The 15,959-nt window shown below is 37.8% G+C and overlaps 1 protein-coding gene across 4 annotated transcripts in view; it reads right to left on the reverse strand.

Annotated features, from left to right (window-relative positions):
• VPS13A (vacuolar protein sorting 13 homolog A) overlaps positions 1-14,510 on the reverse strand; it is a 111,488-nt gene extending 96,978 nt beyond the window's left edge. For all 4 annotated transcript variants that reach the window (XR_001331455.2, XM_088054416.1, XM_005522646.3 and 1 more), the window contains exons 1-10: positions 14,362-14,510; positions 5,659-5,702; positions 5,114-5,156; positions 4,131-4,226; positions 3,746-3,847; positions 2,957-3,066; positions 2,641-2,700; positions 1,546-1,605; positions 1,248-1,328; positions 752-809 (exon numbers count right to left, since the gene is read on the reverse strand). Coding sequence is in view for 3 of the 4 variants with exons in the window: in XM_088054416.1 (XP_087910542.1) it covers positions 752-809; positions 1,248-1,328; positions 1,546-1,605; positions 2,641-2,700; positions 2,957-3,066; positions 3,746-3,847; positions 4,131-4,226; positions 5,114-5,156; positions 5,659-5,702; positions 14,362-14,461 (754 nt within the window). In the remaining variant the exon portion in view is untranslated. The remainder of the gene's footprint in view (positions 1-751; positions 810-1,247; positions 1,329-1,545; positions 1,606-2,640; positions 2,701-2,956; positions 3,067-3,745; positions 3,848-4,130; positions 4,227-5,113; positions 5,157-5,658; positions 5,703-14,361) is intronic.
• Between the last annotated feature and the right edge of the window lie 1,449 nt (positions 14,511-15,959).

The raw sequence follows: 15,959 nt of genomic DNA on the forward strand, positions 1-15,959 counted from the left end.
GAAATTAGAAGAAATTACTAGATAACACAGACAGAGACTCCTTTTGGTGAAGGCAGCAGCATAAAACTGACAGTGTCTTTTTTAACCCTGGCCATAGTGAACTGAGAACCTTCCTGCTGGTGAACAAGCCACTTCCAAGGGCATTCAGACTTGTGAACAGTTTCTAAACAATCACACAGATGCACATGATAAACACAAACCAAGTATTTTCCATACAGTGGAAAGCAAACAACCACCATGTTTGAGTAATGCCAATGTGACTTCAACAAGCAATATTCAAAGCAATACAACTTTCGTTAGTCCCACCACAAAAAACAAACAAAAAAACACAACAAAAACAATGTTTCAAAGTTGTTTGATTAGTGTTTCCACCTCTCATGAAAACAAGATACTTTGCATAAAGCAGATGCACTCAAAAACATACTCAAAAATATCTGAATTCACAAAACTTACCCAGTGCATATGTTATTCTAAACTTCTTAAATACAGGAATTAATCAATGGCTGCTAAGAATGATGATCTATGTACAGTATTCCATTAGAACCCATTAGAATGATACATGACTCACTTTTATCAAGGCTTTTTTAAGGCTACCTATACAATACAGTATTTACTGTCAGAAAGACAGTTACTCTTCCAGGCTTAAACTACACTCCTCTTTAAGATTTTTGAGTAACAGCCAAAGTGACGACCTCCGAGATGCACTAAAAATTAGAATTATGAATGCGTATTACAATTAAATAACACTTACCAAAATCATAACCATCTGGAATCACGTTGTGGCTGGCAACTCCCTGTTTTAAATTAACCTACACACACAACAGAGATAAAAGAAAGTTGCATTTCTATTTCCAGATAAAGTTTTTAAATTACAAAATGTTAGCATTTTCAAACAATTCTCAGATAATCCCTCTGACCCAAAGTAAAGTTCAAAATACTCATCTATGTTTTAAACAGAACAATATGTCTACCTTTAGCTAATAAAAATCACTGAATAGTAGTAAGATGACCATCAGTTGTCTATATTCTGTTACTGGCAGAAGACTGGTTATTTTAACTTTCTCAGATGGGCATTATACATCCATCACATAAAAGCCTTAACATATACTACTTTTTCCCTAAAAATGCTTTTAGTTACAAACAATTCCCCCGGGACATTGACATAAAAAGAAGCAGGCCTGAACGTGAAGCATGTTCCCTGCTTCCAAGTTTCAACTAGAAGGCTATATACACTATGCTTTACTCACCAATGACTCATCACAACCACCGTGGTAGAACATCTCTGATTTCACATTCCAATAAGCAAAAAGGTTATCCAGTCGCACAAGCTGAAAACACAACAGAACATATGTGTTAGCATCTACAAATTTTAGACTAATAAGTTGGATTTCAAAAAGTCTGGATGAATAAAAATACTCAGAATGTTACTTTTGCTATAGAGACTATACAGTTACATGTTTTCTTGATCTTACTTTCTGTGGAAGAAACTCTAATGTAGCTTATTTTATCAGTAATTCTTTCTTTAACATACAGTTTATACTGTACCTTGTGGAACAATTTGGCAGTTTCATCATGTAAACATGGATTCCAATTCTTATCTGAGGTCTGAAATGAGAATTAAGAAAAATACTCCAATATCTATAATTCACAATCTGTTACAACTGAAACAAACTACAAAAAAAGAAAGTAATGTCATCATAATTAAATGTCACGGAAAATAACGGGATACAATCTTCTGATTTAAGGTGATTGATCCATTACTTTAAGTGAAAACTTGAAAACGCTACTTCACCCAAAAAATATATATATGTATGTACATTGATAGGCTGCACACAAGAACTAAAGATAGCAAAAGATTCTGTTTTCAGTATTGCAAACTGTTTTCCTTTTACACCAATAATATTTTTAAGCAGCCTCTTTGGACAGAGATAAACTATGGATTAAATTCTTTCATAATGCTGGAAGCAATTCATCTTAGTTTAAGCCTAAAGAACACCCTTGAATATGCTAGAAACAGGCATTAGCAAAACCACCATTTCATTCAAGAAAGTAGCATTTACTTAAGACGCATTTTCTTTAAAACTAGCAGTTACACAGCAAAAGCTACTGAATAAGAGCAACTCAGCACAGTCAGCATAGTGCTCCTACTACACAGTCTTCCAGAAAAAAAAATTCATACTGTCTGTGCTTACTATCTTTGCATCTTAAAGTGCAGTTTGCAGCTAAAAAATTAGCTTGTTTAAAATAAAGATGTCATTTTTTTTCCATTTTTTCCCTTTCTCACCCCTTCCTGTAATCAGGTAGTAACTTCCTTTCTTGGAGCTCAAATCAGTTTCAGTAAAATATTCAGAACAAACAGCCCAAATCCAGCCCAGTGTAGTAGCCACAAAGTGCAGCAGGCGAAAGAGTAAGAATTTACTCCTAAAGATCTACTTTAATGGTAGCATTTTATCTTTAATGGCACACCCACCACAGCACTTATGCTGAATTTGATAAGCCAAGTACTTACCATTGTGCACTGCTGATGACTATATGTGTACATTCCATTAGACAGTGTGTTACCAGAAAGCACAACACAGAAAAGCACCCATTGGTATATATTAACATGTTTTTCAGACAAAAAGTGAGAAATAAAATTACCTGCAAACTTAAGTTTTGAAGTGAAATCCCAAATGACAAGGGGTTATCATGATTTGTGATCTAATAGAACACAAGAAAAGACAAAAAAAAAAATTTATTTCATACTCTATAAGCATATATTTGACTAAGAATTTAAGTATCTTTATGCTTTGGTTCAAGCTTTTCGTTTCGTTTTTTTAGTAAGACTAAGGTAAGAAATTCCACAACTTTACTAGTATTCTCTCAGCATGGAAAGCAACTAGAAGAAATCAGACAGGTTCCAAATTTCATGTTACAGCGCACAACCCCTTATGTTAAGATATACAAAAGTACTTACATCATCTTCATAGCGAATATGGATGTTGGAAATTTTCAGCTGAAGATTTTTAATGACCTGAGTAACTAGCTTTTCTACAAAAGTGTCTTGTTTCTCTTCTTTCACTTTATCTATGTTAAAGGAAAACAATTTAATATTTTGTTTACATTTCAGTATTTTTCAAAATTAGACAAGCAATAACATAATAAATTTAGGATGGTAACTGTTTTAATTTTCTATTACATTGCACTCCAGTTGTATAAAAACAGGTTTGCTCTGTATAATCTCCAACATTTACATTCTCAAACTAGGCTTCGTAGCTTTACTACCTACTGTGACTCTGCATGAAGAATCTGGTAATTCAAAAGTATGACCAGCACCCACAATACTCAAGGTGGGCAAAACATATTTATTGGAAATACCAGAAGTTGAATTTAAAGATAAGAATTTGCATGTATCAAAGAACAGACTGAAACTCCTTTAAAAAGTTACATTGGTAAAAATGCTTTGATACTGGAAACAAACTGTTTCTTGTGAAAGAGGAAAGAAACTGTCAGGTGACATATGATACAAAATAAATATTTCAAAAGCCCAATTTATATTATATCACATCAGTGCTTAAACCTTTTTATTTTCAGAATGCTGGTTCTGAAATACTGACCACAATTATACCTAAAAAACCATAACTAATAGGTTTTTAAGTAACAAGTTAAAAACAAGAGTCTAGAACACTTTGACAAAGTCTGTATCTTTCTGAATAAAAATAAAGAAAGAAGGAGCATCACTTTCATTAGCTTTTCCCACTCTTACCTTGGTCAGCTATCTTCTGCTTTGCTTCCTCTATTCTCTGCAATTCCCTTTGTCTTGCTTCCAAGAACTGCCTGGCTTCTTTCTCAGCATCATATTTTATGCCTAAATACATAATGTAAGAAAGTGTAATACCAAAAAAACTTACATACTTTTTTAAAGATACTGTGTCAAAAGCTGTAATTTTTACATTTTTGCAACAGTAACATAACATCAAAAAAATTAGGTGACGAACTGTAAATTACTGAAAGACTTCCATACCATTACTTAACTGTAACTGCTAAAAGTATCTTCTAGGAATAAAGCTCATGAAAACAGTATCCACCCATTTCAGCTAATTCTGAAATCCCACCAATCTACAGTCACTTTTTCCTGTACAATAACTTACTGGCTGTAGGCACAATGAGCAAATAAACTCCATCAAGGACTGCTTCAACAGGTTGAGTATAAAGGTTTTGCCATGGTATCTGTAGGTTAAGTTGACCTACAAACACAAAAGAAAAAAGTTGAAGTATACAGTTAAATAGTTGACTGGAAAAGAAATGCAAAGATAATTGATAATAAACACAAAATCTCTAACAATCATTACTTTGGACAGAAAATACCCCAGAAAATGCCTCAGTCGAGTTGTATTCTCTTGCACAATACACAAACAACATGAGAAGTTGGGTCTACATTCTTTCTGTGTTCCCTTAAATTACATTACTCCTCTTAACAGCAATGTGTCCCTCCTTGAAAATCTACAGCAGCACTGTCAGAAACAAGCACATGGGCACCTCATGCATCATCAGTCAGCTAAATACTAGGTTTTGCGAACACAGGGATCATGAGGTTACAGTGTCTCTCCTTCACCAAGCACAAACTTTAATAAAATATTAAATCATATAATTTAGAAATATAGAAAATACATTATTCCAGGGTCAATTTAAAGGAAGCATAACGGCCTTTGACTTAGTTTACTTTAAGAAACCACTAACTTTTACAAGATAATCAACTTGCAACAAGAAAACCTTTTATTTTAGCAAAAAAAAAAAAAGGAAGAAGATGAAAAGGCAAGCGAAAGGTAAAAATCAGTGGTGGAGTCTTGTTAAGACAATGAATGAGATCCAGTCCTGCCCAACTGCTTGTCTTTACTGTGTTGTGCTATTTTCTCATTAATACTGAGGGGTTTAAACAAGACTCTAGTACACTTTATTGAAAGAAGCTTCTTCAAAAAGTTTTTTTTTCAGAAGAGACAAACTTCCGAGTGTAAAAAGTATACAAATCAATGAACATAAGGAAATTATTTGCTTAGGAAGTCTAAAGTCACTTTCAAGGAAAGATAGTATGTTTAGAAATTCCTGCATGTATATAAGATAAAATGCAACTTACTAATATGTCCTGCTTTAACTTTAAATGGCACATCCAAACGGCTCTGAAAGAAAAGGGTTTAGAAAATTTAAGCTCAATTCAGCAGCTTGTGAAATGTTCCAGTGCAGGAAAAGATATCATGACAATCTTAAAAAACTTACCTGTCAACCACAGGAAAAAAAATTAGTATAACAGATAAGCAAGCATTTGGTTACCAGTTTAGACTGTTACACCATTTTAGGCGAAATACATTCCAAAAAACAAAGTCCTAGCTTCATGAGCTAGGAAAAAAAAAAAAGGTCTTTCAGTATTGCTTTTGACCTAAGCAAATTCTTTTAGCAATTGCTGAGAGTTCTCTTAGAGGAAAAAAAAATGCATACACTTTCCCCTTTAAATTTAATCTCAAATGAATCAGATAATCTGTATAGGTACAGAGAAAGCAAATCAGTAAGCTTCTACTTAGAAGAAAGTGTATCATAAAATAAGAATCAAAAAATGCACATTAAACCCAAAACATAGCTCAAGGAATCATTTTTGCAAGTATTATTTTATTTTCACTAGCTTACCAGTGCATTTTCTTTTATTTCCAGATTCTTCAGTGCTACAGCTCCTAAAAAAACAGAAGCCAACAAGCAAAACTGGAATAAGCAATGTAGTAGTCACACACACTGCAAGTCCCAGAGTCTGAATCAGTGGGTTACAGAAGCCTAGAAGATAAGGGGACTAAGGTAGATGTCTCAACCATGAACGGAGGATGGCAGTGGAATCAACCAAGATTTGTTGGTAAGAACATGCCATGAGAAAGAATAGGTCGTGGCAGGAAAAGGTGGCCATACAGACATACGCCAGAAGTCATCTTGGACAAAGGTCTATGCTCTGGCTCCTGAAGCAGAGCATAAGCAACGGAATGAGGTCAAGAAGCAGGCATGGACTGTCAACCAAAGGTCAATCCAGTATGGAGGGACCAAGACCTCCAGAGACCCACAAAGCCCTCTTACCATTTCCAGAAAGGTCTAGAAGAAAGAACTGCAGATGGTAACTCATTTGCATAGTAAACAAACAAAGCAGCTCCATGGCATGGAAATGTTAACTGTATAAAGGTACTCACATCAAATCTGGGCACACATGTGCCCCAGGACCCTGGACACTCCATCAGCTGCACTGAGACTGGAGTCAGGACTGCCAATCTTTCTTCCTTTCTTTCTCTGTACCCCACTCTAATCTCTGTGTACAAACAGAGTACAGATCCCTTCTCTTTCACCTATCCCTTATTCAAGATCTACCACCATGTGTTTATACTATAAGGGACTAACTTACACCAATTTCCACACCGTGTGTCTAATTTAATAGCAAAACTTTGTAAGTTTTTACAGACACGCTGACTTCTGTTGTTCCTTTTTGACCACAGGCACCTACAAAATTTGGGTGCTCCCTTCCCCTTCAAGTGGGACATCCCAGTGGTCCACGACCTATGGATCCTGAAACTTTTACTCTGGAAGAGATCCACAGCCTACACATCAAATATCCATGAAAGGTGATTAGGACCATGAAAGATGATTAATCATTCTACAAAATACCTGAGACTGTCTCACGGAGCTTGCATGTCCAAGAAAAATAATGTAAAATTACCCAAAGTAAAAATGCTGGAAAACCCTGTCTCAATTTTGTAAGGACTCATTTTGAAATCAAAAGTTAGCCTCTTTTTCTTCAACCATCTGTTTTCTATGCTTGTAGAAATCTAGAGACAGTAAATGTGAGTGGAATTTTAGCCCGCAAAAGGTCTTATTCTTGCCAGTTTTATTTATAGGCTTACAAAAATTCACAAGAAGCATTTCAGTAATCTAATTTTTAAGGAGAGAAATTCGGTATACTGTGAACAAAGAAAATTTGAATTGCAAGATCAGTTTTACAATATACTTCACATCAAGCACTTGCCATAACAAAAAGAGTACTGGGACTAGAAAACTCATAACTTAAACATGCACATAGTCCAAAGCAATGCCTTCTGCAAAATCTACAAGAAGAATGGAGCTTCTGTGATGGTTACTTTCAAATTAGTTGTATAGTGTTAACACATGCACATGGAACAGACACCTGATACAGCTGAGCAGGGGCATAAATGAGATTCCAGAAACCAGAAGCAGACTACAGGCCTGGAAAGGAATACAACTTGAGGTTGCAAACGAAGATTTAATTGATCCAAAAATGCTTTTCTTTCAGGATGCATGATAGCAAAATGTATGGGGAAATGGGAGCTCCAATTGCAAGAATATTCTTGCAGTTATATTGTGCTGACAGTAACTATTCAAAGTAACGCAAATTTTGGGAAATTGGACCCAAATCTCAAAAGTGCACACATTAGAAGAGTTGGCTCAAGTTATTGAACTGATATGGAAGAGCTGATCAGGTAAACCAATCCATCCATCTCACAGCACTCACAAAATACCATGAAGTTTTTAACGTTTTAATTTATTCATTGCAACCATTTATAATCACTTTACAGTATAAGTCTATACATCTGACATGTGCTAACATCAGCCTGTCCAGAGAAATACTACATGCAGAAGGATGTTTTTTGACAGCTGATGAGACTGTTGTCAAGACTTAAAATACACACACGTTGCCAGGAACGACAGAAAAGTGAAAAAAAAGCAAAAAAAGCAAAGAGAGCATTCCCAAAAGTAGTCTATAACTACTTTAGGAACTAGAACTATATAGTCTTTGTAGGCAATAACAAGGTGATAGTTTTATATAACATTGGTTCAATTCCATTCTAAATTCATTCCCTGATAAAGCTTACTCTGCTGTCGCTGTAGGACAGGCAATGATTCACACAGACACGGCTCCTGTATGACAGGGAAAAAACTGGTTTTATTCTTACAACTTCAGTATTTATAGACTCTTGGCAATGAGCAGTGACTAGATAGTTAGGTTACCACCTTCCCAATCACACTGGTCGTGCAAGACGTCCATCTAAAGATGTGTATCAGAAAGGATGTATACATATCTATGTTTACAGTCACTGTCCTGGGAAAGTGCTTAGAAATTATGTAAACAAGATCAAAAAGCTGAGTTTTCAGGGCGACACTCTGCAGAGACCATTTTAACACTAAAAAAAACCCGTTTGCTTCTTCAAGAAGATATCACTGATTTCAACTGTATTTATGGCAAGTAATTCTAATGGTATCCAGAGCAAAGGTTCAGGTTTGTAACCAAGTTACCAGGCATGACTGCAACTTCTGCAGGTCAGTTGAGCCAGGTTAAAAACATTCACAAGGAAACTGTAAGACTAAGCGACACACACAGCAGTTTAACAGGGTTGAGTTTCTTCACTTTCACTGATGGCTATGTAAACATTCCCTCTCATTTATCAAGAGTCTGACACATGCCACAGTTCTGCAGAGGCACAGTAACTCAGGCTACAATAATTTGGCAGCCTGGATGCTTCCAAAAACAAAGTACTGTAAAATGAGTAAGGATTATCTTAAGCATTTACAAACAATATTTTCTGATGGCAGAACTATTTCTAATTTTGCCTGAGCACATCATTAATGGCAGACAATAAATACAGAATCAATCATGCTTCAAACAGGAAGACTTTGAAATTTCTACATTAAATGCTGGGATTTGGAAGTGGGGTACATAATTCTTCACTCTTTTTGCTTATGACTTTAAAATTTTTAAAAATCACTTATGATTTTACAATTAAAAAGTTTAATGTTTTAGTTAAGAATCACTAGAAGAAATACACATTAGCAGAACTCCAGGCATATGAATTTTTGTATAAAATTACTGAAACAGGTTTACTAAAATGTAACAGTTTCCTTACAAAAAAAACTTGATACAGTCTGATCATAGCAAATGGACCATCAAAGCACTCAAAAAGCTACAAAAGAGGCACTAGGTTTTGTGTATTGATGCAACCTTTCTTCTCCCTATACTTGAGAGAAAGCACAAGAGACTGACTAAATATTCCTGCAGTAAACAGAAAACATTTCCAAAGCCACCAGACTTGCAAAGCTTGCAACCAACTCTGATGCTTAGGATTTGAAATGCAGTTATTGACAATGCCAGTATTCTCTTTCATTACCAAAATTTGGTCTCTACCACATGTAGCCATTTCCCTTGCAATGAAATGTATATCTAAGTGCAACTACACTGAATCCTGACCATTCTGCTGGGGATGGGAGGCAAAAAAACCGAAAGCCCCCACAAACAGAAGCAGGAAAGCCAGGGAACAAACCCTAGTTACAGGGCATAATATAGCTAGTGAATTAGTCTGTGAGTACTGACACTAGATTTTAATTGCAAAAATAAAAAAATACATCAAGATTCAATTGTCAGTTTTGCTGATGGTTGGTTGGGGGTTTTTTGGCAGGGCTGGTGTTCCCCTCTTGGGAGCAACTAGATGTTTTGATGTCAGAAATGAATCCAAGGTATGATTAAAAAACACCCAGCTAAGCAACCTTAGAAACTGTGCATACAAGTAGTTGGAGTTATATAAATATGTAGGATTAAACATGCAGGCTACCAGCCAAATCAATAATAAAAGCCAGAACAGTTATAAATATCTATAGCAAAGTCTAGAATTTTTTTAGGCTACATTATAAAGGAAATTTTTAGATTTACTGAGCTCTGGACAATGTGAATGATTCAACAAAATAAAACAGCTGTCAAAATTCTAGAATTAATCAGTTTATAGCTTTAATTTTAGATACTCAAAATAACTTCATGAATTTCTGTGCATGAACCAACATCTACTATGAATGATTCAGCTTGCAAAAAGAGATCTAGTAAACTATTTCACCAAAAAGGTCTAACTGAAATTTTGTTATGGTTGAAAAAAGAAGATGAGGGGGGGAAAGAAAATTAATCTATATAAAAATCCTGCAGGTTTTACCTAATTGATCACTCTCTGCTGTCTTGTAAATAAAGGGGCAGGGGAAGGAAAGCAGATGAGAGTGAGATGAAAGATCAGAAAATGCAAATACCTTAGCTAATATCTGATCAGCACCCAACACTCCTGTTCAAATATTTTCACAAAATTTCTGCATTTTTCCAACAGCATTGTCTGCTTGTGAACACCTCTGATCATTTAACACAAACAGCTGCCTTTGCTAGTCATTTCCCACTTGTGTTTGTGCTGTTAATTATTTCTGTTTAAGCATACCGTCTAGAGACAAGCTGTAAGCCTTTGAGGATCAGTGTCTGCCAAATACCTTGTTTATTGACATTTACTGTAAAATAGATCACGAAAGACAGCAAAAACTACTAGACATTATGGATCCCTCAAGTGAATTCAAATTACCATTTTGTAAGGGCGGGGAGCAGATAGCACCTGCTATAGACAGTATAGATAAGACCTGTATAGACAAGACAAGGTACACAAAAGTATTTGTCTTTCACAATAATAGTTGTAGCCAAAAAAAAAAAAAAACAAAAAAAAAGTGTTTATGTACTCACAAACATTCCAATTATCTGCCAATATCATCTTACTAACAGAGCTGACCCAAAAAGGGACACCAGCTATTTAAATAATAAGTTGCATTAAGACATGCTTGAGACATTACCTAATAAGTAAGTATGCCAAGTCAACCTAGAATTAATCTTTTTAAAGGGCAGTACAGAGGGTCTGAGCAAGACACAGAAAAATTATTTAGACATAGTCAAAAGAAAATAATAGCATCATGAAATGTAATAAAACAATTGTTTGGTCTCTCAACACTGGAAACCTCACTGGCACTTCATTTCTGCATACATCTCACATTTCTGCAAGCATCTTTTCAGGTATTTCAACTTGACCAGTTAACTAGATCAGGTCTAGGGCATTCAAATCTAACTTGTTTATCTAAGCCAAGTATTTGTACACTTGTTAATACACCTCATTGAAACTACCTTTCTTAGTGAACACCAAACAAAAATAGGTTAAAAAAGACACTGTCCTTCCCAGCATCAGCCATCCAATAGCCTTCTCTGATGGCTGTCTAACAGAAGCAGTCTTTTACCTTGCTTCATATTAATGGAGTTCCTTAGGCAAATGATTTTCTCCCATTACACTTTTTTCTGAGCCTTGACTTTTCCAGTATTGGCTTTACATGTTCAAATTACCTTTTTTTATCTGCATAGATTGAGCTACCTTCAACTTTCTGCTCTGCCTTTTCTATTTCAGATCATTCAGTTCTTGCAACATTCTCAGCCATCAGTTTTTAGATATCACATCTTTTTTCAATATTAAGATAGTCTAAATTCTTACCCTTCAATCTGAGAGTTTTTTACAACAACAACAACAAAAAAATCAAAGCATTTCTGGAATTATTAATGTGTTCATATATTTTTCTGGAGCAGCGTCATCACACAACTTTACTACACAGATTGAATATGAAATAGCTTTAATACTGCATGATGAATTCTCTCATTTATCAAAACCAAGGTGAATATTAAGCATGCTCATTAAAAAGTCATTAATAAAGCTTTCAATTTACAGAGGCTGAAAATATGTAAAATCTATACATATTCAGTCTACAAAGAAGTTACCAGACTTAATTTAGACAGGCTAGCTATAAAATACCACAAGGTCATGATTTGCTCCCTATAGGCTTTTAAAATAAATTACTTGGGTTTTTAATCATTCAGAGGCAAAAAAATACATGCCTTTTAAAACTTAAGACATTACATATATGTAAAGTCTTAACACATTAATACAGACACAGATATATACATATATCATTTGCAACGCTCTAGCAAAAAGCAGTGATGATTTATTAAACAGAAAAAAAACTTCCCTTTTTTTTTCTTTTAATTTGGTGGATTTGAAATAATTTAATTTTACTAGTACATGATTTTTGTAAAATTCAGCAAGTCAGAGAAAGACAAACACTGTAAGAAAACACATAGCTGTAATGGAAATGCTTTCAGAGCATGCAGACCAGCATTAAAAACTATTAAGTCTACACAAAATATGAAGGCAAAAATAGTACTTTTTAAAAAAATACATTAGTTGCAGAATTTTAGTAATTATCAAGCTAAAAAAATTATCAATAGACTTTAGAGCAGTCTATTGTGAGTGTAGGGATCTGTTAATTAATGATGCACTCCAAATAAAAACAGTATTCTACTGCTGTTATTGCTAATAATCACTGCCTTTTATATGGCAGAATGCAATTTCTAGGTCCTTTGAGATATTTGAAATGAAAGAAATATTGCAAATGTACAGACCATTAAACACAATTTAAGTAAAAAAAAAAGCATCACGTGGTAGACCAGGAAAAAATAAAACTCCACAGGTGATGCCTCACCAATGCTACACAGCAGTTCTGACTCTCTTAGAGCAAGACATAGGTAGCTCCATACAACAGTATACACTACAAACAAGTCAACAAGCTATGTAGGCAAAAAATAATTTTATTCTAATACATAGGCACTAGAGAAGCAAGAAATTTAATTTAAATAAAAATATCTAAAATCTCTAAAATAAGAGAGCTTCTTAAAGACTAAATAATAAACAAGAAAACCAAGTTCCACAGACATGAAAAAATATGACAGCTGAATATCAAAACCTCAAAGTAAAATTGAGGGTGTTTTTTTAGTTTTTGTTTTGGTTGGGTTGTTTTGGTTTCTTTTTAGTTGTTTTAAACTGAGACAGTGTGCATCTAATCTGTTAACAGTTGTTTCACAGAGGCATAAAGTGCCATGACTAACCATCAGCAACCTAAAGATCTGGAAAAAGAAGCTTTTACCTTTTTTTTAAATGTATAAACATTGCCCAAAACATATACAGTGTTCCACATTTTTCATTAAATATTCTGTCTGTTTTCGCTGAACAGAAAGTAGAAACTATGGGAACTTCAGTACACAAATCAAGCAATTAGTCTGACACAGTTTTGCTGAAAGGTGCAATTAGTCAAACCTTTCAAACACAACTCAACTAACCAGTAAGAGATGTGCAATATTAAGCCTTACTGCTATAGGTTAAGAACTAGTACAATGTCTTCAGCAGTTACCTGCGCTGTTGCTCTGTTAAGACTCTTTACAGAGACTGAACTTCACAAAGATACTATAAATGCCTAGACTATCTGAAGGAAAATTCAGAAATTAATTTTCTGCAGAAATGAAAATAAATAAGGACACAATTTCAGAAGACAAGCATGAAAACAAAAATGTCCATGATGCAAAAAAGCTTCAGGAGGAGGTTACAATATCTGGTTAATGTATATGAATGCCTAGGAATGGAACTGTAGGTAGGCAAATACCTCGAGGATGTTTCACACCTACTGTATGAATGCAGCTGTAAAAAAACCTTGAACCTCTGCGTTTGCTTTTGCTGATGCTGCGGACACCTGGGATGCACATTCGAAACTGAGCCAGCAGTGGTCACTGCACAGGCATCTGTTCATGGCCTGTGTCTGACAGACCTCTGGTGCTGTTTTCTTGTAGGCACCTTACTAAAGGGACCTCAGGAGCGCACATTCAAACAGAACACTTTACTGCCCTCAGAACTGGTATGTTAACTTAATTCTACAGACCACTGCTTACCTCGCCTAGCACAGCTGGGCAGCGCCTCTGCAAACACCGAAGGCAATATCTACTCCAGGTTCTTTAAGGCTAAAAATAACAGCTATTCCAGACCTACAGATGACAGCGCCAAGAACAAACGGGATGTCACTGCCGTTCGCGGAAAGGCCACTTCACCCCCACAAGCACTCAAACCCTGTAGCTAAAACGCCGTCAAAAACCCTTGGCGTCCATGCACGGTTTATTTCCGGGCATGGAAAACGCCCGTAAACCAGCTCAGTTTCGCATTCCCAGAGCCAGGACAGGCTCCCGCCCACTAATTCCCAAACTTTCCGCGAGCACCAGAGAGACCGCGGCCAGCCAAGGTCCGTCCCCAGCTAGGAGACAGCACGGGTGGCTCCGTATAGAAAAACAAAACAGGAGGGCCGTTCATGTGCCTCCAGCACTTCGCCCGGTTTTCCTTGTCCCCGTTCTGCAGCTCCTCCCGCCGCCCCCCGCTGCCGCAGCCGGCTGCTCCACGGACACCGCCCCCGCGGCTATTTTTAAGCGGACGGGCAGGTGGAGCGGAGGCAGAGTTGTCGGGTGGGCAGGCGGGCCGGGCCGGCCCGGGCCGGCCCGGCTCAGCCCGGCAGCGCCCAGGGGACGCCACCCTGGCCTCCTCCCTTGAGTGGGCGGCAGGGCGAGCCCGGCCGGGCAGGAAGGCACGCGGCGGCACGAGGACAGGCAGGCGGCTCCCCCGCGGCGGGCCAGGCCCGTACCTCCCCAGATGCCCAGCTTCAGCTGGGAGCTGTCCAGGTTCACCACGTAGTCTCCAAGGAAACGATTCAGGACGTCCACGACCAGGGATTCAAACACCATCGTGACCCCCCGGCCGCAGCGCCGCCCGGCCGCAGCGCCGCCGCCTCGGCTCCTGCCGGTCCCCGCCCCGCCTCGCGGCTCGAGGGGGCGGCCCAGCGCGGCCCCCGCCCCGCCCGCCCCTCCCGGCTGCGGGCGCGGCGAGAAAGGGGCGCGGCTTGTCCGAGGCTACGGAAGCCGGTGGGGGTTGCGTAGGTCCGCCTGGCTCTGGCCTTTCTTCCCGGGGTTGCTGCGTATGCGGTTTAGCTGTCTGCTCTTGTAGAGGTACGAGTTATCACAGAGTGGGTCAGGTTGGAAGGGAGCACAGGGGCTCATCTGGCCCAATCTCCCTGCTTAAGCAGGGTCATCCCAGAGCACATGACACAGGATTGCGACCAGGTTTTTCTTGAATATCGCCAGTGAGGGAGACTCAACAGCCTCTCTGGGCAATCTTTTCCAGTGCTCTGTCACTACACAGTAAAGAAGCTATTCTTCATGTTCAGGCGGAGCTTCTCGTACACATCCGTTTCTGCCCATTGACTCTTGTGCTGTTGCCCAGCACCACCGAGCAGAGCCTGCATCCACGCACTGACACTTTCCCTTCAGATACTCACAGACATTGATAAGGTCTCTTCTCAGTCAACTGTTCTTGAGGCTGAGCAGGCCCAACTGCCTCAACCTTCCCTCATAAGAGCGGTACTCCAGTCCCTCAATCATCTTTTTGCTCCCCACTGAATGAATCCATCAGTTTGTCCAAAGGATTTAAAAGTGGCATAGCCATGACAGTTTTTGAGTATTTTTCTCCCCCAGGCTAGGCAAATGTAGAAATTATGGCGTCTCTTGAGCTGTTGATAAATGGCTGAGCTATTACTGGCATAGTGCCTAAAACAAATTGAATTTAATTGATCCCTCCAAAGAGCTTGACTCCCAGTCTGTTTTCTGGCTTGGGTGTCAGCTGAATCACAAGGAAATAACTGGGCCATGTTTGCCCTGAGTGGCTATGCTGAGGACCCCTGCAGTCGCAAGGTTTTTCAAGGAAACTTCCTGGTCTGACCATTCATAAGGCTCCCTGACAGTCATAGTCCCAACACCAGAGACTTTCACTGATAGGACTGAAGGCCCTTCACAGCCAGTGGCTTCAGTGAATCACTGAAGTGAGCTGCTGGACTTCCTAGATGCCTCACTTCTATCAGTGTTGCTGAACCTTTGTATTTAATGTAAAAAATTAAACCATTGAGGGAAAAGGAATGAGAAAATTACCGTATATAATACACCTTTTCACTCCTTTTTACAGAAATAAAAGAATGCTGCCTACCACTTCTGACCTTTCCTTTCACTATGGGATTTATAAGCCTGCTTTCCACAACCTGCCACACCAGCCTTGCATCCACCCAATATGCAGAATAAAATAATTTGTAAATAAGTATCTTGATATAAAGACATACATTTTTATCAGGGATGATATTGTCCTTTATTAACAGAAGAAAGGGGAAAGACTGATACTGAAGAATGATAACAGAAA

Source organism: Pseudopodoces humilis, chromosome 4, assembly GCF_049639895.1.
Source record: "Pseudopodoces humilis isolate 2021_Gansu_Grassland_sample_001 chromosome 4, ASM4963989v1, whole genome shotgun sequence".
Taxonomy (NCBI): domain Eukaryota; kingdom Metazoa; phylum Chordata; class Aves; order Passeriformes; family Paridae; genus Pseudopodoces; species Pseudopodoces humilis.